Genomic DNA, 25,892 nt, shown 5'->3' with positions numbered 1-25,892 from the left:
CCCCTTTGGTTATGTTAGGGGCTGTTTTTGCCCCATTGACTTCCATTATAATCCCTTTTTTTGACTGCAGAGCCGTGACAGCAGATACTTTTTATTACGTAATCCATAGTCATCTTTTAAAAATTTATTTATTTTACTGTTACGTTTATGCCAGTTAGGTTTGGAATTTTCTACTGTCGTTATTATTTTATTTCAGTGTTACTCTGGAGTCATTTTTGACTTTAAGTTTTAAGGGACTAAGCCTAATGTGTATTTTAGAACTTGTATAATTTATTAATTAGTATATATTTTTTGGTTTTAGGGTGAACTTACATTTTTAAAGTCGTTGTAGTGGTTTTCGGTTTGAGCGCGGTACAGGTATGTGTTCTGTGAGTGTGTTCAGTGTATGTGTGTGTGTGTGATGTATTAAAGAAGGCAGGCTGGGTCGCTGGTGTTTAACTAGCTGTCAGACAGCAGGGTGTGACCAGTGTTCCTGTGAACTGTATGAATATGGACGGGTCTATCTGTGGCAAGCACACGCACTCATGTGTGAACGCCTCTCACACACACTGCTGGTATCGTGAGCTGGTGTAAGAATTGAACTGTCTGTTCTTATTACAGCCCCGACGCACACATTTACATATAGAAGATGTGAAATCACACACCGGTGGAGACCAAACTAATGCTGGACTCCAGTTACTCTGCTTTATTATGTCTTGACTGACTAGAAGACAAAATATATTCAAATATATATGTTCTATAAATTTGTCAAGCTGTATTAAAAAGTTCATTCATTCACTTTTGTTTGGCTTAGTCCCTTATGTATCAGGGGTCGCCACAGCAGAATGAACCACTAACTATTCCAGCATATGTTTTACACAGCGGATGCCCTTCCAGCTGCAACCCAGTACTGGGAAACACACATACACACTCATTCACACACACACACACACACACACACACACACACACACACACATGCATACACACGCACACACTCAATTGTGGTCACACACTTGCATGCAAATACCCATGCACGCAAATACAAACACATCGGAAAACACTGATGGACGCTCTCCAATGATTACATTCATAACATATTCATTCATTCATTCATTTTGGGCTTAGTCCTTTATTAATCAGGATTCGCCAATGCGGAATGAACCGCCAACTTATCCAGCATATGTTTTACTTAGCGGATGCCCTTCCAGCAGTACCCCAAACATTGAAACTTATTCAATTCCTTTATAGTGCATGTGTTTGGACTGTGGGGGAAACCGGGGCACCTGGAGGAAACCCACGCCAACACGGGGAGAACATGCAAACTCCACACCTTCTTGCTGTGTGGCCACAGTGCTAACCACTAAGCCATCGTGTCACCCTCCATAACATATTTAATTTCAGAATTTCGTTAGTGCTTAAATACGTTAGCGCAAAGATTTGTATCAAAACTTTCCGATCAAGAAACTTCTGCGCATTTCACTTTGTGGCCCTGATTTGACAAAGGGGCGGAGTCAATGGAACTGCCTCTATTTAAGCAACGGCATCACCTGGAGACACCGTATCACCGAGGTAGTCTTACAGCCCATTAGGTTTGGTAGGAGGTTACTAAACAGCAAATTAAAATGAGCACTGCAATCGACTGGACGGGTTTTGTAAAGGCAGTGCTATAAAAAATGCTTTGCAAATATATAGTTTTTATTTTATCTTTTTATTGTAAATACATTTTTTTTGGCACTGCAATTTTCATTTTTATTTCACAAAGCTTAATTTTCCCTTTGCAGTTTCTCAAAAATGAATTTTTGCTTTGCGATTTTTGGAGATTTGCTTTTATTTATTTTTTTTGCTATCTACTTTATTTTTGTTTGCAAAACTTTCTTTTATTTTGCAAGAACATATGGCCCCAGGATGCTTTCACATATGTAGTTTGCTTCATTTGGTCCACACTGCTGGCTTTGGTCCGAACCAGTTAATAAAAACCAAAATGCAGTCATCTGACAAAATCCACATCTCTCATTGGCCAGATGTTGAACATATTTCCTAAACTGCTTATTGATTGGTCAGAATTCATGTGCGGGAAAATGCCAATGCCAGACTCAAAATGTCTCGTTTTACTATGGAGCTACGACTGCGCTGCACTGAAAAAAGTGTTGCATGCAGAGCTGTTGCAAACAATTTATTTGTGTTACAAATTAAGTTAAATAATGTTCAACGTAATTTGTTTGTTTAAATTCAACACAAATAAATTGTTTACAACCACTTAACGTAAACAAATTGAGTAAATCCAAGGAATCATCTCTGAATAATTTTTTTCAGTGTGGCTGATTGTGTCCCTGCTTTAGACAAACTTTACATTTAGAGAATAAAGCGCGGCTGCGGCTGGAAAACAGTGTTTTAATGCATCGCTCGTCACCTCAGGAGGAGGCGTGAATTCATTTAGCTAAACTGTGACATCCTCATCTTGCGGAAATATTACCAACGATCCATCAGGTAATGTTTTCCCCTCTCTCTTTCTCTCTTTCTGTTGGTAAAGCGCTGTCAACAAATATTTTTCCTCCATATCCCATAATGCACAGCACATCAGCCTACAGCAGCTGGATTAGTCCAAAAGTCCAAAACTTTTTGCGATTGGGTCTGTTTTAGTTTGGATCAAGTTCCCACCACAAACGAACCGCTTGTTTATAAGCGTACCGAGACTACCTCATCAAGCAGGTCTTAATGCGGTTTTTTTTTTGGTCAGCTTTTGGTGCGCACTCGAGTACGATTGCTGCATTCACACCTAATGAACCGCACCAAAAGGGAAAACCAACTCTAGTGCGATTCAACCCAACTTAATAAGGTTGGTGTGAAAGCACCCCTAGATCGGCTCCAGAGATGCCTGATAACAGAACAATGCTTCGCCTTAATGTCCACACTGTCCACCCTATATTATTGACTATTACAAGTGTTATATATCATTTAGATCAGAAAGGGCGATGTGCACACTGAGACGCAGGGATATTGATGATTCACACAAGTCGAAACGGAGATTCATTCACAAATGAATCGCTCCCTTCATTAGAAGTGAGAACAGGACAGGGAAGGAGGGTAATACTTTCCATGCACACAAACACACACTCTTTGTCGGCAATACCCGTGCGTTCACTGGTCCATCGATGTAGAAAAGTGATGAATTTTCATATTTAAAAAAATGTTTGCATACTGACCACTGGGAAAACTCCCAATCATAGATATATGTGTATATATGTGTATATATCCTACCCAAGCTCATTTTGGAAACGTAGCACTGCGGACGTTTCTGGAGACCGCGATTTACGTGGCTGGAGGTATGTACGGCCGCGTTTAGTTTTTTTCAAGCGAACGCTGTGGGGCGGTGTGGCGCCGCTCTGCTCCTCCTCTTCGTGCTCGCCGGCCGACGGCTCGCCTCTGAGTGGAGGGCTTTCCCGATGCAACCAGTTTGTCTGCTTAGCTCACATCGTTATGTCGGCGGAGCGGAGGCCCCGGAGAAGGAGGAGTCGGCCGTGGGGACAACGACCGGGATCGAGTCCGGGGAACAGCAGGTTCCAGAAATCAGGTAAGACGAAAAACAGAATCCGAAAAATAAGGGCGAGAACGCGGCAGGATGCGAAAACGCGGTCGAAATCGAAGAAGAGGGCTTTTGCTTTTTTATTTTTTTTTTCTGGATGGCTTTTGCAAACCGTCGCTTGGGTTTAGGGAAGGAGGAGGAGGAGGAGGAAGAGGAGGCTGATCCAGCGGAAAAAGCGTGCACAGTGGCCTCTCGCGGATCCGCCAAAACAAAAAATGCTCGAATAGGTACCTCCCGGCACGTATCTCGCAGTCCGCAGAAACGTCCGCGGGGCTACGTTTCCACAATGAGCCCGGGTTGTATATATCTCTGGCTCTGGATGGCCACAGTCCACCCATGCACCTTGGCCCCACATTAATTTCAAAGGCAGGCTACCCTGTACTAAAATGGCGGCTCTATTGACGCATTCCTTCCAATAGACATCAACAGCGTAGGCGGCATCTAATGTAAATATCTATAGTGCGTAGTTAACGAGCTCGCTGACATCTCTCATAGCAACAAGCTCAACCCCGCCCACTCTCTCAGCTTCAGACTTCTCTCAGTAAAAGTTGATCTCAGTTCTTTGTGAACAGGAAACTCTGAGCTGAACACATTGACTGCTATTCAAGAGAACTTTCAGTGCTGAGATCAAATGCTGTGTGAACACAGGCTCTGATCTGCTGATGTGCTGTGGTTTGCTTGTCTTCTCTGAGCCTCCTGCTGATCTGATCTCTCTCCACCCGCTTCGCTCGCTCTTCAAAGCCTCCGTCGGTCCTCCACCCACCATCCATTATCCATTATCATCCATTACACGCGCACGTCTCTGATAGAGAAACGACACCTGCACCTCCTACTGTCCCTGAGAGATTCACCAAAGCACACGGAGAGCTCAGGGCTCAGTCAATGAGTAAAGCGTCATGTACATCCAGACGCTTATTATTGCAGAATAAAGCCTGACATGTTCATAAGCAACTCTAATATAAGACTGAAGGGTTTATTCTGCGATTATAAACAGTCTGGGTGTACTTTATCCGGCTTATTACATGGCTACTTGCATCACAACATAAATATTTGACACAGAACATATTACTGTCCTGAATTATAATGTGATTAGAAAAGGTACTCCTCAGGCTATGTCCAGTGATGTATAGTAAGGAAGAAGAACTACTTCACTACTGTACTTCAGTACTAAAAGGCTGCATCTGTACTCTACTGGAGGATTGTTATTGTCTGCTTTCACTTGTACTTCAGTCAGGGCCGGCGCATCCATATAGGCAACCTAGGCGGTCGCCTAGAGCGGCAGTATAGAGATGGCGGCGTCTGCTACACCTCCCTTACCACCTGCGTCCTCAGTTATGTCCGCTACACCTCCCCGCGTCCTCAGATATATTCGCGCATAGACGATAGAATAGAGAGGGCGGCGTCAGCGTCATCTTCATCAGCACCCACGTGTCCTCAGTTATATCCGTGCATAGGGCGGCAGGATAAAGAGAGCAGTGTCTGCGACACCTCCCTCCCTCAGCACCCGTGCGTCCTCAGTTATACCCGCGCATAGAGCGCCGGAAAAGAGGTTCGCGACACCTCACTTCATTTTCATAACCGGTCACTTTCATTTTCACATTGGGGTTGAGGGCGGCGTGATCGTCCTCTGCCTAGAGGGGCAGTTCAGCTTACTCCGGCTCTGACTTCAGTGCATATTTTCGATAAGTTTAATCCTTTTACTTCGATAGATTGTTTATGTGCTGCATCGTTGCTCGTTACTAGTGGTGTCAAAATTATTGATATCGGTTCAGTAATAATCATAACCAATTATTACGTACTGATGTCATTTATCTCCTATGTCGCAATACTATAGCGATGGAGGCGAGGGAGAGTAAATAACGCTCTTACTACAATGAAGTCGGCACAGCACACGAGTCGCTAATTCACTACTACAGAGAAATGCTGTAAAGCTCCATCTTTACCTCTCTCTCTCTCTCACTCTGGACATTTGACCCGCTGGCCTGTTTGTGAGGTAACTTTTCCTCTTCTTTTGGCTGTTAAAGCGATACTTGTGGATCCTGACATGAGCGTGCCTGTGGTGCGAGTTCTCTCCACTGTGTCTATTATGGATTATCTGTGTCAACCACATATTATGCGCATATAGACTGTAACTGCGGCTGTTCTTCCCGCCATCGGTGAACAGCGCTTTCATTCAGCTGAGCAGGGGAAGACAATAACCAATCATAGGGGTGTAAGACCTCGCCTGTAAGCGCTCAGAAAGCAAGCGGGAGAATATTTACATGAGTGTATTTGCTGTAAATGCTCATGCTGTCCTCTGTGCATGTGTTGGAGCTTTGTTTGGAACATTCAGAAAGAGTGTTTTCTTTGAGCAGGTCAAATTAAAGGTGCAGTTCATAGATTTTACTGCTGTGTTAAAGAACATAATTGTATTACAAATAATATATGAATATATTTATAGATTTTAATTTAAAAAAAATTATTGTGTTGTGAAAAAAATCTAATTACGTATGGAAGCATCGTCAATGCACCTAGATGCACTGAGATATCGAATTGAACCAAATCAATGGCATGATAATCAAAATTAAACCAAACCGTGAGACCAGTTTCACAGCCCCACTCGTTACAATTCTAGATCTTTTTCTTGGCTGCTGCTTGGAGGGTGCCATAGCGACCAGCGTCTTCCGGGAGAATGTTTAGAACTTCTGTTTACAGCATTTACAACCGGTAATTTGCGATCCGAAAATAGTTTCAATACCAATTTGAGTGGATTACGGAGTGTTTTTCTGACACACAACTTTAAAAGGTGTGTGTTAAAGCTGTTTTAATCTTATACAATGTAGTCTTTCAGAGCTAATTTATTTTCTTCTTTGGAAACATCTTGCGGATTCTATTAATATTGGTTCCACGTTAAATCTCTATTTATTTGTGTATCAAATTGTTTGTACTTTTGATCGTATATTTTTGTTTATTCAGGCTTTAGACTGCGGGAAGTGTTTCAGGTGAAGTGTGCTGCTTGTTTGTTTGCTTGTTTTGTTAGTTGTTTGTTTGTTATGATGTGAAGTACTCTGTTTGATTTATAAACTTCTTTGGGACCCCCTCGAAAATTAGATGGTTCATCTCAAAGGGCTATCCCATTCAATGAATTCAAATTATTATTATTATTATTATTATTATTATTATTGGGTGAAGCAGTGGTGCAGTAGGTAGTGCTGTTGCCCCACAGCAAGAAGGTAAGAAGGTCGCTGGTTAGATCCTCAGCTCAGGTGTTTCTGTGTGGAGTTTGCATGTTTCTCCCTGCGTTCGCGTGGGTTTCCTCCGGGTGCTCCGGTTTCCCCCACAGTCCAAAGACATGCGGTACAGGTGGATTGGGTAGGCTAAATTCTCTGTAGTTGTCACACAACCAGCGATCGCTTTCCAGAGATCGCTGGTTTTCACACGAACTCTCAAAACTACATTTCCGCATTTCCCAGGACTACATTTTCATACATGCACTGCTCCCAAACACGCACGCCTGTTCATTCATCTATCCTGATTGCAATCACCAGCTGAACCTTGTCACAGACTGATATCACTCCATTCATAAGCCACTCATTCACGCTTCCAGGTTGCCAAGTCTTGTTTGCATCTTTGTGACATTACAACGCGTTTCCCTGTCTTGTTTTCTCCGTGTTAGACCTAAGCCTTGTCAACCTTGTTCTCTAGTTTAGCCGCCTGTCTTTCGACCTTTTGCCTGTATATTGTTTATGATTCTGGACTGTCTATAGATACCCGTTTGCACCTGATGACCACTGCTTGCCTGACATTGAATAAACCTGCATATTGGATCTTACCTTCTGTTGTGAGTGTCACTCCCCCCAGTCGTTACAGAAGTGTATGAGTGTGTGTGTGAATGAGTGTTTGTGGATGTTTCCCAGAGATGGGTTGCGGCTGTAAGGGCATCTGCTGCGTAAAAACGTGCTGGATAAGTTGGCGGTTCATTCCGCTGTGGCGACCCCGGATTAATAAAGGGACTAAGCCGAAAAGAAAACGAATGAATGAATTATTATTATTATGTCACAAGATGGAGTTTGCATGTTCTCCCCTTGTTGGCGTGGGTTTCCTCTGGGTGCTCCGGCTTCCTCCACAGTCCAAACACATGCGCTATATTGATGAACTAAATTGGCCCTAGTGTATGAGTGTGTGTGTCAATGAGAGTGTATGGGTGTTTCCCAGTACTGGGTACACAGGGCATCCGCTGTGTAAAACATATGCTGGAACAGTTGGCGATTCATTTTCATTCCTAAAAAAAGAAGGTACTAAGCCGAAGGAAATTGAGTAAATGAATGAAAATGACAACAGTCAAGAACATCAGAGTAACTTTACCTGAGGTTTACCACAGTATTTCTATTTTCGTTCAGAATCATCCAAAGTCGAGCAGTGATTTTGCACGTTCACTCGGCTCATCACCAGTGAGAATCACTTGGACATGAATGGCTTGAAAAATGCTGACGAAAAACGCTGACGAAAAACCCAAGCAAAAAACTTCCTGGTGTGCACGAGGCTTTGCATGTCATTTGCATATAGTTCAGCATCTCAGTTCAGCATTGATGCCCCGTCCTGTTTATCAGTCGTCTCCCTACAAACTGACACAGACATTCAGGTATCTCTGACAGTCCTTCAGTTGCTTGTCAAACACCTCATTTGGCCGTCTGCTCATGCAAAACATGAAGAAGGAGCCCGTTTTCTCACTAATCAGAGCATTTTGCATGTCAGAAGAAGAGCTGGTTATACTATATATCTGCCATTTCAAGTCCAGCATCTGTTGGTCAAAAGGAAACACCATCTCTTATATATAGGAAATGGTTGTTTGTCATTTTAGTGCATTGTGCTTTGTAAAACAATGAATAGATAAGTATTGTAATGCATTATAGCTGTGGTTAGAGTTATTGATGAGATCACACTGTCCATTATAAGGTGCATTACAATATATAATTAATGCATTAGTTTTAGTTTATAATGTATCGTATAGAAAAGCTTCAAGTCAAATATGTTCTCAGGTAAGATTGTGCAAGTCAACACACTGAATGTTGTCTCTTTCAGTGAAGATGATCGAATGCACTCAGTTTGGCTGCGTTTGATGCTGCAGATTTCTGCTTCAATTTATTGTACATGCACAAAACAGATGAACAAATGTACTTCAACTTACATTTGACTGCAGTTTCTAAGGTGAGCACTTGGTGGCAGTGTGAAGCCAACAACTTTTGTTCCTTTTCACACTCAAAAAAAAAAAAAAATAGTTGAATAAACATGATTTAATCGTGGCACCCTTTATGCATCTAATCCAATCAAGTAAACCTGAACTGCTTTGAACATGTTGTATGAACACAAAGCACATTTGTAGATAAAACATGGTTTCAATATGTCAGTCTAACTTCTTTGCAACTAATTGACTCAAAATGTTTGTATTGTGTTATTCTAATTAAAATGATTCTAATTTACTCAATGTAACACTAAAGCTTTACTTTAACAAAAATATGTCTTGTTAAATCAGCTAGTAAATTTCTTGTTCAATATTGTTGTTTAAATTTAAAATAAAAAGATATTTTAAATTCGCTAAAATGTAGACAGCGCCCTCTAGTGAATTTTTGCTATTTGAAACGTGCAACATAACGTGGTCTAAGGAGTATATTTCAAATTCGCAAAAATGTAGACAGCATTCTCTAGTGTTTTTCCTTTTGAAACATACAACAGAGCATATGCTAAGAAACGGATTTTAAATTTGCTAAAATGTAGACAGCGCCATCTAGTGGATTTGTCATCTGAAACATACAACAAAACACTCGATAGGAAACATTTTAAATTCGCTAAAATGTAGACAGCGCCCTCTAGTAGATTTCTCATCTGAAATGTACAACAAAGTGTACCTTAAGAAACACATTTCAAATTTGCTAAAATGTAGACAGCGCCCTCTAGTGGATTTCTTATCTGAAATGTACAACAAAGCGTACCTTAAGAAACACATTTCAAATTTGCTAAAATGTAGACAGCGCCCTCTAGTGGATTTATTTGAACCGTACAACATAATGTGATCTAAGAAGCATATTTCAAATTCGGAAAAATGTAGACAGCACTCTCTAGTGTTTTTTCATTTAAAACATACAACAAAGCATTTGCTAAGAAACATTTTAAATTTGCAAAAATGTAGACAGCGCCCTCTAGTGAATTCATCCTCTGAAACATACAGCAAAACACTCCCTAAGAAACATTTTAAATTCACTAAAATGTACACAGCGCCGTCTAGTGGATTTGTCATTTAAAATATACAACATAACACAACCTTAAAAGCATATTTCAAATTCGCAAAAATGTTGACGACACCCTTTAGTGTTTTTTCTTTTGAAACATACAACAAAGCATATGCTAAGAATCGTGTCTAAAGTTTTCTAAAATGTAAACAGCGCCCTCTAGTGGATTTGTCATCTGAAACGTACAACAAAGCGTTCCTTAAGAAATGCATTAATGTAGACAGCGCCATCTAGTGGATTTATTTGAAATGTACAACATAACGTGATCTAAAAAAAATATTTCAAATTTGCAAAAAATGTAGACAGCACTCTACTGTCCTTTTGCAACATACAACAGAGCATATGCTAAGAAACAGATTTTAAATTTGCTAAAATGTAGACAGCGCCCTCTAGTGGATTTGTCATCTGAAACGTACAGCAAAAAACTCGATAGGAAGCATATTTCAAATTCGCAAAAAATGTAGACGACACCCTTTAGTGTTTTTCGTTTTTAAGCATACAACAAGGCTTATACTAAGAAACATATTTTAAATTTGCTAAAATGTAGACAGCACCCTCTAGTGGATTTGTCATCTGGAACATACAACAAAGCACACCCTAAGAAACATATTTAACATTTCCAACAATGTTGACAACGCCCTCCAATAGATTTGTCATGTGAATGTGCAACTAAATGTACCTGGAGCAACATATTTTTTTTACGTTTTGCAAAAATGTACACTGAGGTCCATATTTCTAGTGAGTCTGGTCTGGCTGTTTATCTGCCGTCAGTGATCATGATAAATGACTCGACCTCAGAGAACATGTAGTGCTGTGACCTCCATCACATCACCTGTCAAAGCCTGGTCAGCATGATGAGTAGAGCTCACTGCTGCACACTAACACACACATTTACAGGCTGGAGAAACACAAACCAACCATCACACATGTTCTAATGGGTCCCACTACAAATACCATAAGACAAAAAAACAAAACATACAAACATTTTAACCATTAAAACCAGTACATTTTAACAATGTCTAGTGTGTTTTGGGACATTTATTCATTCATTTAATGTTTTTAACATTGTATCACAAATACAAGACAAAGAATTAGCAGTAGAGACACAAATGTTTACTGCAGTTTTCATTAAAACTAACATTGTAATTTCCATTATAACTATTAAATCCAATACAAATGATATGATGGTTTCTATTGGTTTTGTTTTTTAGCATGGTTATCTTAATGTTCTGCTTATTGGCACAAAATTTTGTCAAATTTCAGCAGACCTCTCATTTAAATCCCATGCTTTTAAATGATGATTTTGTTTTTTTAAACATGCCTATTCACCAGTATTTCTCTGACTTTCTCTTGAATTTGAGAAAATCTAACTTGAGCTTAATTTATTTGAATAATGTTCTCTGTAGAGATGCTTAAAGCTGAACTGGCTTTGTTTTATTATTGATTGATTATGAATTTACAGTCCCAAAAAGTGCCAGTGTGTTGAAACCAAACAGTTGGCTTAAAAAATGGTCATTTCAATTAATAAAAAAATAACCCAAGGAAACACTGTTATTTATCTGAATTGAAAATTATTCAGTCAATTCTTGTCAATTTAGTTCTTTAAACCATATTATTCTACAGTGCTGTTTATGAATGCTTGACTCTGATTGTCTGATGATCATTCTAAGGTGTTTGGTTATTGTTGTTGTAGTTCCAGCAGGTTTTGAGCGCATTACAGCTCCATATCACTCCGCTAAATGATTATAGTTATTTCACAGCTCCAACCGTCAGAAATACAACATTGAATTACAACATCTGAACAGTGGAGCAGCAGAATAATGCACTCTGAATAATCCCATTGAATTATTAGAAGATAATCATCATATATGTAGTATAAATGGAATAATGCACGCCTGGCTGTTAAATTATTAAAAGATAATAGACAATATAAGTAGTGTAAGTGGAATAATGCACGCCTGTCTGTTGAATTATTAGAAGATAATAGACGATATAAGTAGTATAAGTGGAATAATGCACGCCTGGCTGTTGAATTATTAGAAGATAATGAACAATATAAGTAGTATAAGTGGAATAATGCACGCCTGGCTGTTGAATTATTAGAAGATAATGGATGATATATATAGTATAATTGGAATAATGCATGGCTGTCTGTTGAATTATTAGAAGATAATAGACGATATAAGTAGTATAAGTGGAATAATGCACGCCTAGCTGTTGATTATTAGAAGATAATGGACAATATAAGTAGTATAAGTGGAATAATGCACGCCTGGCTGTTGATTATTAGAAGATAATGGACAATATAAGTAGTATAAGTGGAATAATGCACGCCTGGCTGTTGATTATTAGAAGATAATGGACAATATAAGTAGTATAAGTGGAATAATGCACGCCTGGCTGTTGAATTATTAGAAGATAATGGACAATATAAGTAGTATAAGTGGAATAATGCACGCCTGGCTGTTGAATTATTAGAAGATAATGGATGATATATATAGTATAATTGGAATAATGCATGGCTGTCTGTTGAATTATTAGAAGATAATAGACGATATAAGTAGTATTAGTGGAATAATGCACGCCTGGCTGTTGATTATTAGAAGATAATGGACAATATAAGTAGTATAAGTGGAATAATGCACGCCTGGCTGTTGAATTATTAGAAGATAATGGATGATATATATAGTATAATTGGAATAATGCATGGCTGTCTGTTGAATTATTAGAAGATAATAGACGATATAAGTAGTATAAGTGGAATAATGCACGCCTAGCTGTTGATTATTAGAAGATAATGGACAATATAAGTAGTATAAGTGGAATAATGCACGCCTGGCTGTTGATTATTAGAAGATAATGGACAATATAAGTAGTATAAGTGGAATAATGCACGCCTAGCTGTTGATTATTAGAAGATAATGGACAATATAAGTAGTATAAGTGGAATAATGCACGCCTGGCTGTTGATTATTAGAAGATAATGGACAATATATAAGTAGTATAAGTGGAATAATGCACGCCTGGCTGTTGATTATTAGAAGATAATGGACAATATAAGTAGTATAAGTGGAATAATGCACGCCTGGCTGTTGATTATTAGAAGATAATGGACAATATAAGTAGTATAAGTGGAATAATGCACGCCTGGCTGTTGATTATTAGAAGATAATAGACAATATAAGTAGTATAAGTGGAATAATGCACGCCTGACTGTTGATTATTAGAAGATAATGGACAATATATAAGTAGTATAAGTGGAATAATGCACGCCTAGCTGTTGATTATTATAAGATAATGAATGATATATATAGTATAATTGGAATAATGCACGCCTGTCTGTTGATTATTAGAAGATAATGAATGATATAAGTAAGTAGAATAATGCAGCCCTGGCTATTGAAATATTATAAAATAAAGATTGTATATCTAGTATAAGTGGAATTATGCACTTCTGGCTGTTGAATTATTGTAAAATAATTAGCGTATATGCAAGTGTAATAATGCACTTCTAGCCCTTGAATTATTAGAAAATAAGGCACACCAGAGTTGTAAGGACAAATTTGCTTAATGCACACTTTTAGAGTGTGTATTTGGCTGATCACATCACAGATCGTCACAGATCTGCTGTTAGTTTGTTTTCTGACATTTTTTAGGCACCATTAAGTTGTTTATGTAATATCTGTGCATATTAAATGACTATGATTTTTACCACCCGATGTGTAAAAGCCACTGTGCTTATCATCATGACTGCATCACTTCAAGTGTGCATTATTCTCTAATAATCCAACAGGCACTCTTACAGAAATAATGTTGACTTGACCTTTAAGACAGTTTCATATTTTGCACGCGTGTCAGAATGGCTCGACCTGGAACAGAAGGTAAATAGAGTGGGTTGTGATTGCTTCATTGTGAATCTGGACTGTGGTCTGGTGAAAGTGACCCGCTCTCAGACACTCATGCGCTGGATGTTTGATGTCCAGAGCTCCATCTTTCCCCCAATGTGTGTTCAATATAGATGACAAATTTCACCTCAGATTGCTTCTGCTCCGGTGTGGAGGCTGTGTGTGATAGACAGACTGAGGAGAGAGAGATTTCTGTTTTTCCTGTGCTCGCTCGCTCCTGTGGGATTTCAGAGCTCCACTCTGTTTCTCCGAAAGATTTCTCATCACAGAAGTACATCAGTGTGAAAGTGCTCTGCGCAGAGGGACACACTGCATTTACACTGACTTTACTGTGAACTTCTAGTTTCTGGAGGAGGACAGATAAAGCAGGACGCACAAAAACTCTTCTTATATCTTTAAAAAATGAATGTTATTTTAATTAAAGGGCACCTATGGTGAAAAATCTACTTTCCAAGCTGTTTGGACGGACATACATCTAGATATAGTATATAGACCATCATATTGAGGTGATATAAACACACACAGTCCTTTTTTTTTCAATTTAACAACATAAAAACGGTGGACTAGTTGAAGCGGTTTTCAGAGCGACAGCAACTTGACGTAGGAGTGCGGTGCCCCCGCCCACCAATATTGATTGACAGGCACGCATTACCACATCCTCAGTTTGTTGTTTCACGTCCGCCATTATCAGTGTGTGAGTCAAAGCGATGTCACCAAAGGAACACCCTTGCTGTATTTTTGTATGTAAGGCTCATTGGGCTCAACACAAGAGCCTTCATCGTCTTCCTGTGATTGAGCATTTTACATTTAGCCGCTATTTGCGCTGAACACGCAGTGAATGCAACGTATCGAGATTCGGGCCATTAAAAACAGCTGATCCACCGAGTCTTTCAGCACTCTCTCCGAAAACACTCGATTGATCTCGGCTGGCGGATCAACATTCACCACATGATCGCTCTCATGAGCACCATTGTTTGTAACTTTAGGTGGGTTTGCAAACCTGTGTAGTTTTCATTGTGTCTTCCTTAAACTTCAGCCGTTTGCATTTCCTGCATTCACAGAAGCTCCGTCATCTCAACTAGGTGCGATTGTAAAGTGTGAGCGTGTTGCCTAGCGTGCATGTCCCTCCATTGGTAATAACGAACATGCCTTAGTGATAGCTTTAGTCAAAGTTATCCAGTGTGCGTGGTTATTAGTCTAGGTGTACAAGCTCATAACTTTATGAATAGTCTTTAATGAACCTAAAAGAGCACATGTCACTCCGCTGCTCATCCGTTTGCACTGGCTGCCAGTTGCTGCTCGCATCAAATTCAAAGCTCTGATGTTTGCTTACAAAGCGACTTCTGGCTTTGCTCCTTCTTATCTGCTCTCACTTCTGCAGATGTATGTGTCCTCCAGAAACTTGCGTTCTGTGAATGAACGTCGCCTCGTGGTTTCATCCCAAAGAGGGAAGAAATCACTTTCCCGAACTCTCGCATTCAATCTGCCCAGTTGGTGGAATGAACTCCCTAACTGCATCAGAACGGCAGAGTCACTCGCTGTCTTCAAGAAACCACTAAAAACTCAACTATTTAGTCTCCACTTCCCTTACCAATCTGCAATTGCTTCTCTGGCTTCGCTAACTGTACTACAAAAAAAAAATAAAAATTACTATTGTTTTGCTTCTTAGACTTTACAGACCTGAAACTTGCCTACAGCACTTATTCATTGTTGCTCTTATAGTTGTGTAAGTTGCTTCCTTGTCCTCATTTGTAAGTCACTTTGGATAAAAGCGTCTGCTAAATGACTAAATGTAAATGTAGTTGCCGCAGATTTGCTCCATGCAGAAACTCGGTGTTGAGCAGTCTTTATGATTAAAGCGCTGTTAGTAGTGAAACCGGTTAATCGTTACATCCCTATACAGATGACGCATGCATCGTTAAATAGCGGCTGTAAAACTATACAAAGACCACTCTGACTCAATCTGACACATTAGGAATAGCGATTCCTCAACAGTAGTCTCTGCTTGGTTTATGCGAGTCGTACATGTACGGCTGCATGCTGGTCCTCTCACTCATGTTGCTTCTCTCCATCTGCCTGTCTCTTGCCATACACAAAATGGGAGCTCTTGGCTCCGCCCCCTTGTTAAGTTGGGCGGGAAGTCGAAACTAATTTTCATGTGAAGCAACACACTCATAAAACAACGACCTGTGTATATGCCGCCAACATCACACTCTAACACATTATAATAAACAAATCTGAACTGTGTTTTGAACTGAACCTAAACTGGCACACTCAGAAGAACCATATTATATGGTATATATATATTAAATATATTAATATTAAATCTCAAAAAAGGGGTGAACTAGGTGCCCTTTAATGTGCATCATTAAAGTGCATCATTAAAATTAATGATGTGTATGCGGACTTGGGATTTTCCCATAGACTGTTTGCAAAGTGTACAGATCATTTTGGACATTTTGGGCAAAATTAAATAAAAACTGAGAAGTTTGATGATGTATCTTGAGACTTTAAGTCAGAATCTGCCAGGGGTATGAATAATTTTGGGCTTGACTATATATATTAGGGATGCAACAATACAGTTAGCCCACAGTTCAATACATACCTCGGTTTTTTAACACGGTTTTCGGTTCGATTCTCATGGCTTGACACATGTTTTGTTTTTTGTTTTTTTATTCTAAGCAATATGAACAGTAAAAGGTTCAGAAGAAAATGATTTATTGCAATACTCACTTTGTTTTACTTAAAAGCCAAGAAAACCACAGTAGTTCCTAGTGTACTGTATAAAAAAAATGAACACTAAAATCTCACAGCTGCTGGTAGCCCATGTACAAACTGGGGAGCAGCAAATGAATCTCTCATTGTGTTTTGTTTGATAACAGAGGTGTTAATGTAAGAATGCACAGATCTGTAATGAAGCATTCGACTACTTTAGTAACCGTTTGTGTTCATTTAAGAGAAAATTAGTTGTGTTTAAAATAAAACATGCAGGACAGAGCAAAAAAAAAAAAAAAAGAAGCACTTTTCTGACGGTCCCTTACTGAGAGCTCCGCTCAGCATGAGCTTTCCTGGCTAAACGCATATTACGAGGGCTTAAACGGAGCAGTGCTCGTAATATCGAGCGGAATAAAGAGAAAGACAGCTGTGAAACATAACCAGCTTTGTCTTTTTGTAGGAAACACACTTCAGATCATTTTAGGGTAAGAGTTTTTTGAATTATTGCCGTCTAACACTGAATGTGTCAGGAATATCGATAACAAAATCAAACCATACTCATTTCTGGCGCCCCTCTGGATGTACAGCGCCCTTAGCATTTGCCTATATGCCACAGTCCAGCCCTGGTCCTCACCGCAGATTTGAAAGACGCCGGTGCTTTCTCGTACTGTTGTCTCACTTCACCGGCGCTTCCTCATACTGTTGCCCTAACCTCAGTTCACCGCCGCTCGCCATGTTAAAGTGTGCAATGGTGGTTAAGCGCCCCTAACTTTAGAGCACAGTGATTGGATATTTATTGACCATGATCACCACCCATCTTGAAAAGCTTGCCCCCTCACATATACTAATGTGCCACAAACAGGACATTAATATCACCAACCATTCCCATTTCATTAAGGTGCATCCATATAAATGGCCCACCCTGTATACAAACACACACACAAACACACACACACACACACACACACACACATATATATATATATATATATATATATATATAACAAAACAAATCTACTATTTAGATGTGTTCTTGTTTTCCACATTAATTTTACCAGGGTAGAATTACATGCACACTGTTTGAGTGTGTATTTTCATGGCTCGTCTCATCACAGATCATAAATGATAGATGCTGCCGTTAGTTGCTTTTGTTTGTTTCTTGACATTTAATGTATTTAAGCACTATTAAGTTGTTTTGAATTCTGTACTAATTAAATTGCCCGTCATAATTCAAAAACAGCACAAACATAATTCATTTACAGCAGAATAATTAACTTGTGGCCTGCTGATGTTCAGCATATGATTATTCCATTACTATGATTTTACCTTGATATATAAGCTCTAATAAAGACAGATATGTTCCTGAGTGTAATCCAACACCGCCCCCTGCTGGACACACTGCTCCTGCACACACACTCTGTTCACTAGTGCCGTTTAACAGGTCAGGCATCTCTACTAATGTGCTCATAATACACATATATGAGAAACATACACACACACATGTTAGTATTGGTGGTTAATGAGGACTCTTCATAGGCGTAATGTATTTTACACAGTATGGCCCTCCCCCTAAACCCAACCCTCACAGCAAACCTGTGGATAATTAAATCAAGAGACCCCATTAAGGAGGATTTTTACATTATAAGGACACAAAGGATGTCCTCATAATGTTGTAATGCCATCATAGCCATGTCATTACACAAAAACATACACACACACACTGACACTCTTACTCTTACACACACTCTTACATGACACACAGACTATTATTAGCAGTAGAGTAGGTCTCCATCTGCGTGTCGCACTGTCCTTCATCTTGAGTGTGTTTTCTCCTGAAGGACTCACTGTGCTCTTCTCTTGTGTGTGTGTGTGTGTGTGTGTGTGTGTGTGTGTGCAGGTTTTGGGGACACCGTCAGAGGAGACGTGGCCAGGTGTTCACTCACTGCCGCACTTCAAACCAGGTAAACATCATCCTGTGCATCTGAGCGTCAATCACACACACTCGAACACTCTCACACACACTAGAACACACTCAAACACACTCACACACACTAGAACACTTGCCCTTGAGGACAGTCTAATATAATGCGAGCGAGTAGGGTTATAGTTTGTGTAATATTATTGGATTGCAGGTAATGAGGCACGTGAACTCTAACATGTTTCCCTGAACACCTTTATGAGTTTCTTTTCACTGTTGAACACGAAACACAATATTCACGATAATAATGGCTGTTTCTTTTCTTCCAGCAATCTTAACAATATCTTCCTTTGTGTTCAGCAGAAGAAAAAAAACTCAAACAAGTTGAAATGAGGAAATGAAGACAGATTTTTATTTTATTTTTAGGGTGAACTTGACCCTTTAAACACAACATCTTGCTATAGTGTGTGAGTGAGTGTGTAGATCCGGGTTTGCAGAATGCAGTGTGCTAGTGTAGTGCTCTAGAAATGTGGACACACTGCCCTCTGCTGACTGACATTGTACACTACAGCAGTGGTTCTCAAAGTGGGGGTCGTGGGACAATGAAGGGGTCAAGGGCATACAGTAGGTTTGTACTTGACATTGGTGGGGACGGATGAATCAAACAACCCCCAAGAATGAACATATATGTATAAAGTTAAAGCCAAAATTATTAGCCCCCCTGAATTATTCACCTCCCTTTATTTTTCGCCCAATTTCATTTTAGCAAAGACTAAATCCTTGCTATGATGACAGTAAATAATATTAGACTAGATATTCTTCAAGACACTTCTATACAGCTTAAAGAGACATTTAAAGGCTTCACTAGGGTAATTAGGTTAACTAGGCAGGTTAGGGTAATTAGGCAAGTTATTGTATAACGATGGTTTGTTCTGTAGACTATCCAAAACAAATATTGCTTAAAGGGGCTAATAATAATAATAATAATAATAATAATTCCTTACATTTATATAGCGCTTTTCTGGGCACTCAAAGCGCTTTACACACAATGGGGGGATCTCCTCATCCACCACCAGTGTGCAGCATCCACCTGGATGACGCGACGGCAGCCATTTTGCGCCAGACCGCACACCACACACCAGCTAATTGGTGGAGAGGAGACAGCGATGAAGCCAATTGGAATATGGGGATGGTTAGGAGACCATGATAGACAAAGGCCAGTTGGCAGATTTGGCCAGGATGCCGGGGTTAAACCCCTACTCTTTTCGAAGGACATCCTGGGATTTTTAACGACCACAGAGAGTCGGGACCTCGGTTTAACGTCTCATCCGAAAGACGGCGCTCACTGAGCAGTAAAGCGTCCCCGTCACTATACTGGGGCATTAGGACCCACACAGACCGCAGGTTGGGCGCCCCCTGCTGGCCTCACTAACACCACTTCCGGCAGCAACCTAGCTTTCCCATGTGGTCTCCCATCCAGGTACTGACCGGGCGCAGCCCTGCTTAGCTTCAGTGGGCGACCATGTGAGAGTTGCAGAGAGCTAGCTGCTAGCTCAATAATAATATTGACCTTTAGATGCATATTGTTGCATTCTTTATATTTAACCAATTAGTAACACACATTTTTAGATCAGACGGCTGTTGTTCAATGACTAATCACCTTAACTTTACCCTAATTAACCTAGTTAAGTATTTAAATGTCACTTAATAAGTCACTGAATACAAGTGCTTGAAGAATATCTAGTCTAATATTATTTACTGTCATCAAGGCGAAGATAAAATAAATCAGTTATTAGAGATATTAATTAATAACTATTATTAGAGTTATTAACACTATTATGATTAGAAATGTGTTGAAACTATCTGCTCTTTAACAGCACTAGGGAATGTTAGAAAAATAAAAATACATAAAGGTTTCAACTGTACATAAACTATTACTTATAAATTGATAGGCAAGTGCAAACAATAATGATAAAATAATAAAAATAATAATATTTATAAAAATAATAATAAAAAATTATATCAATGTAGTGTTTTTGTCTTAATTTAATTGATTGTTATTGTTTACATTCTCCTGTGATATGTCTGTGTAGTTCAGTGTTGTGTCAGCAGATGGCAGTGTTTACTGCACTTCATCTGTGACGGATCTTTAATATCCCTACTGTATGAGAGGACATGTGTCTTGAGAAAGTACTGTAGTAAATACTATAGTGTTTTTAAACCATACTATAGTAAATTATTGCTCCAGCATACTGCAGTATTAGCTATAGTCAATTGATAAATTGTAATAACTATACTATACTATACTATACCATACTATACTATACCAATGGTTCTCAAAGTGGGGATCGGGACCCCCCGAGGGGTCGCGGGACAATGAAGGGGGGTCGCCTGGTGGTTTCCAAAAATCTATTTATTTTTATTAAACCATAAGAATTACCATATTTTATCCATAACCTTCTGAAGAGAAAAAATAGTCGTATATACCATATATGGTTACTATAGTAGCTTATAGTTACTACTTCTATTGGATTGCAACCCCTGGGGTAATTCCATTGTATTAATGACACAGCAATAGCGTCAGATGCAGCAGATTTCACAACACCTGGTTAAACTTTGTGGCCCATTTCCAGCTCTCATACATTAAAAAAATTAAAAGAAGAATAGACTTGGGTCTATTGGTTTGTGTGCGCCATTGCATGCAAGGTTTCTGTATTTATAACCACCTCAGAGGGTATAGGGGGTCGCGAGTCACTGGCATTGACATTTTGGGGGTCACGGCCTGAAAAGTTTGGGAACCCCTGTACTATACGGTACTATATTATACTATACTATACTATACTATACTATACTATTCTATACTATACTATACTATACTATACTATACTACAACTGCTGTGTATTGTTGTGTAATATATATCATAGTTGTCAAAAGCTACAGTATTGTGTCATTTGTTTATATTACAGTAGTTCTTGTGTTACTGTAGCAACTGTAGAATCACCACAACAGAATAATTCAAGTACTTTATATTACAGTGTATCCGAAAAGTGTTGATAGCGCTTCACTTTTTCCACATTTGTTTATGTTAAAGCCTTATTCCAAAATGGATTAAATTAATGTATTTCCTCAACATTCTACACACAATCCCCCATAAAGACAATGTGGAAAAATTTGTGCAAATTTTTTCAAAATAAAAAAGCTGAAAAACCACATGTACATCAGTATTCACAGCGTTTGGCGTGGAGCTCTACATCGAGCTCAGGTCCATTCTGTCTCCACAGATCATTCTTGAGGTGTTTCAGCAGCTTCATTGGAGTTCACCTGTGCTCAATTCAGCTGATTGGACATGATCTGAAAAGGCTACACCTGTCTATATAAGGGCCCAGGGTTAACAGTGCATGACAAAGCGCAAACCAAGCATGAAGACAAAGGAATTGATTGTAGACCTCCGAGACTGGAACGAGGCACAAGTCTGGGGAAGGTGACAGAAACATTTCTGCTGCTCTGAAAGCTCCAATGAGCACAGCGGCCTCTTCCTAGAGCTGGCCGGCCATCTAAGCTGAGGGATCGGGGGAGAAGGGATTTAGTCAGGGAGCTGATCAATAACCCGATGGTCACTCTGTCTGAGCTCCAGCGTTCTTCTGTGGAGAGAGCAGAACCTTACAGAAGGACAACCATCTGTGCAGCAATCCACCAATCAGGCCTGTATGGTAGAGTGGCCAGACGGAAGACACACCCTGCCTGGAGTTTGCCAAGGTATCTGAAGGACTCTCAGAGCATCAGAAACTAAACTCTCTGCTCTGATGAGACTCAAACTGAACTGTTTGGAGTGAACGCCAGGCGTTACGTGTGGAGAACAGCAGGCAGCGCTCATCACCAGGCTAATAGCATCACTACAGTGAAGCATGGTGGTGTTGGCATCATGCTGTGGGGATGTGTTTCAGCAGCAGGAGCTGAAAGACTAGTCAGGATAGAGGGAAAGATGAATGCAGCGATGTACAGAGACGTCCTGAATGAAGACCTGCTTCAGAGTGCTCTTGACCTCAGACTGGGGCGACGCTTCATCTTCCAGCAGGACAATGACCCAAAGCACACCACCAACATATCAATGCAGTGGCACAACAACAACTCGGGGAATGTCCTTGAGTGGCCCAGCCAGAGCCCAGACCTAAATCCTATGGAACATCTCTGGAGAGATCTGAAAATGGCTGTACACCGTCACTTCCCATCCAACCTGATAGAGCTTGAGAGGAACTGCAAAGAGGAATGGGCAAAAATCCACAAAGACAGGTGTGCAGAGCTATTGGCATCATATTTAAGAAGACTTGAGGCTGTAATCACTGCCAATAGTGCATCAACAGAGTATTGAGCAAAGGCTGTGAACACTGATGTGCATCTGATCTTACAGCTTTTTATTTTTAATAAATTTGCAACAATTTCAAAAACTTTTTCCAAATTGTCATTATAGGGGATTGTGTGTCGAATGTTGAGGAAATAAATAAATTTAATCCACTTTGGAATGAGGCTGTAACATACAAACATGTTCAAAAGCACTATAGTATTTACTATAAATTACTGTAGTATTTTTTTCCATATGTGGATGTTAGAGAAGGGTGTGGGTGTTTAGTTGCAGGTCATGAAGCTGCTGGGTTTTAGATCAGGTGCGTGCGTGCGTGCGTGTGCGTGTGCGCGTGTGCGTGTGCGTGTGTGTGTGTGTGTGTGTGTGTGTGTGTGTGTGTGTGTGTGTGTGTGTGTGTGTGTGTGTGTGTGTGTAGTACTGACACGTCTCATACCTGAATGCCCTATAGATGTTGTGTATTGATCAGATATCAGCAGGAGGCCAAACTAATGAATCTTCATCTAGAACAAAGAGAGTGTGTTCAGAATAGCATCCCGACTCTCCACACTCAGACCCCCGCCCAGAAACAAAACAAAAATACATTTAAAAAGACCTTCAACTTACTTTACAGAGTCTTCATCACTGACCATAATCATAAATATCATTTCCTCTTATTATTCAGATTTCAGGTTATTTCATGTTATTCTGAATGTGCTGAAATACAGTTTATATCAATACAGTCGACACTTTACTGTGTTCACATAATAAACAGCTGTTTTAAATTATACAAATACGGTGTGTTGCTATTTTTACTGTATTTTGTTCATATATATGCATGTTTGTTGAGCAGATATCTGTGTGTTTCCTCTGGTCCACAGATCGTTTCACAGTCTACAGTCCCAAAAAACTCAGACAAGCCTGGAATAAGTAAGTGACTCCATCGATTCTGTTATATTTAGTGAAGTTTATTTATAAACTAATGTGGAGAGGATCACGTGCTTATGAGTTGCTTGCAGCCGGTCCCGCATTATCCATGATTCACCAATCAGATGATTCCTAAGCCACTATAAATACCCTATGGTTTCAGACCACAGACATCTTCGTTTTGAAGAATCCCCCCTTCCACCTCTACTCCTCCTCCTTTCCTAGATGGGTGGCACGGTGGCCCAGTGGTTAGCACTGTTGCCTCACAGCAAGAACATCACTGGTTCTAGTCCTTACCAAGCCAGTCGACGTTTGTGTGCGGAGTTTACACATTCTCCCCGTGCTCACTTGGGTTTCCCCGGTTTACTCCCACCATCCAAAAACATGCAACTTAAGTTAATTGACTAATGCAAATCAGCACCATAAACATGCTCCTAGTCAGTAGTTATCTCTTAAGAGCGATCACTATCTGTTCATGAACTACTCCAGCAGAGGAGTTCTCCACATCTACCTGAGCTCAAACTCCTCTCTCGCCCTGTAAACGGGAGTGAGCCCCGGGCTCGAGGACCTTATAAGCTCAGGGTAGAGGTCTGCATTCCCGCGGCTGTCCCGCGGGCGCCGCAGGACCCGACCAGATTTCTGCGGCGCGGGAATAAATTTCCAAATAAATCGCGGGAGCGGTTGGTAGCGGGTTTAATTTGTGACGGGAGCGGGCTGTCTGGCAATGCGAATGAGAGAGAGAGAGAGAGAGAGAGCGAGCTTTGCCTGTGTGTGTGCGCTTGGTGCTTGTGTGTGTGTATGTTAGTGCGCGCGCGAATGAGAGAGAGAGAGTTTTCCCAGATAGCAAAATACACTCGGGCCAGTTCCGGCTAGATTCTTGCCTGCCGGTGACTTACCACTCAGCCCGGCTCCGGCTGCCGGACTCCGGATGCTTGTGGACTCACTGCCCGATTCCGGCCCGAATCAATCGGGCCAGATGCGGCGGCCGTAAGCGAGCCGACGTTGCCGCATCCGCACCGGAATCGGCCCGAGAGTAATGTGCACTGCGGCCCGGAGCTGACGCGACTCAGTATTTATATACCTTTATATAAAACCTTTTGGTATTACATTGGTACTTGATACATGGTATTACATGCCTTTGAGTTGATATAACAGCAAACGCCTGTGTGTCTGCTTGGTGCCTGTGTGTGTGTTAGTGCGCGCGCGCGCGTATGAGAGAGAGAGAGATTTGTCTGTGTGTGTGTGCTTGGTGCTGTATGTGTGTGTGTTTATACAGACAGCATGGCTGTCTGGACTGTATAGCTGGACTGTATCCCGCTCTTTAGCGGGATCAGGCGCGGCGGCCAGAAAACGGGGCGGGTCGGGCATCCGGACAATAAATTCTTAATATAAGCGGGAGCGGTCGGGTTCGGGCTAAAATCTGGCGGGTGCGGGCGGGAGCGGGATTCAAAATGTAGTCCCGCGCAGATCTCTAGCTCAGGGATCTCCCCCGGGACAGCATGCCAAACACGCTTCATAATCAATCATCAGCCGAGTGTGAACTCTTGAAGTATATTAGAGATGTGACAGGAGAGATTTTGCAATGCTAAATGAGTAAGCAGTAACTGACCTCAGCTCAGCTGTTCTGTCAATGAGAGCGAGTGCTGATCCAATAACCTGCTGTGTGTGCGAATGTGTGCATGAGTGTGTGGTGAATATGTGAGTGTGTTTACGTAGGTCTTCTTCTTCGCAGTTTAGAGGACGTTTGTAGGTGAAAAACTCGCTTTGCATTTTCTCCATGAAATATCAACAAGCATGCAGCCACATGACAGCAGGAGTGTGTGTGTGTGTGTGTGGTAATCTTGGCCCTGTCATTGTGTGTGTGTGTGTGTGTGTGTGTGTGTGTGTGTGTGTGTGTGTGTGTGTGTGTGTGTGTGTGTGTGTGTGTGTGTGTGTGTGTGTGGTAATCTTGGCACTGTCATTGTGTGTGTGTGTGTGTGTGTGTGTGTGTGGTGATTTTGGCACTGCCATCGTGAGTGTGTGTGTGTGTACGCATGTTTATATATATATGTGTGTGTGTGTTTTTTCTGTATATGTGTGTGTGCTGATCTTGATGTCAGTGTGTGTGTGTGTGTGTGTGTGTGTGAGAGAGTGAGTGTGTGTGTAATGATCTTGGCACTGACATCGTGTGTGTGTCTGTGTGTGTGTGTGTGTGTGTGTGTGTGTGTGTGTGTGTGTGAGTGTGAGTGAGTGAGTGAGTGAGTGTGCGTGTGTAATGATC

At 40.6% G+C, this 25,892-nt stretch overlaps 1 protein-coding gene across 4 annotated transcripts in view; it reads left to right on the top strand.

The window, feature by feature from the left end:
* The window catches only part of cdk14 (cyclin dependent kinase 14), a 225,176-nt gene that overhangs the window by 145,472 nt on the left and 53,812 nt on the right, over nt 1-25,892 (top strand). For all 4 annotated transcript variants that reach the window (XM_073925266.1, XM_068214006.2, XM_068214005.2 and 1 more), the window contains 2 exon segments: nt 18,348-18,411; nt 23,587-23,635. In XM_073925266.1, coding sequence (XP_073781367.1) covers nt 18,348-18,411; nt 23,587-23,635 — 113 coding nt within the window.

Source organism: Danio rerio, chromosome 16 (genome assembly GCF_049306965.1).
Source record: "Danio rerio strain Tuebingen ecotype United States chromosome 16, GRCz12tu, whole genome shotgun sequence".
NCBI lineage: Eukaryota > Metazoa > Chordata > Actinopteri > Cypriniformes > Danionidae > Danio > Danio rerio.
Note: the sequence above shows the minus strand (reverse complement) of the source record. Positions and strands in the feature narration are given on the sequence as shown.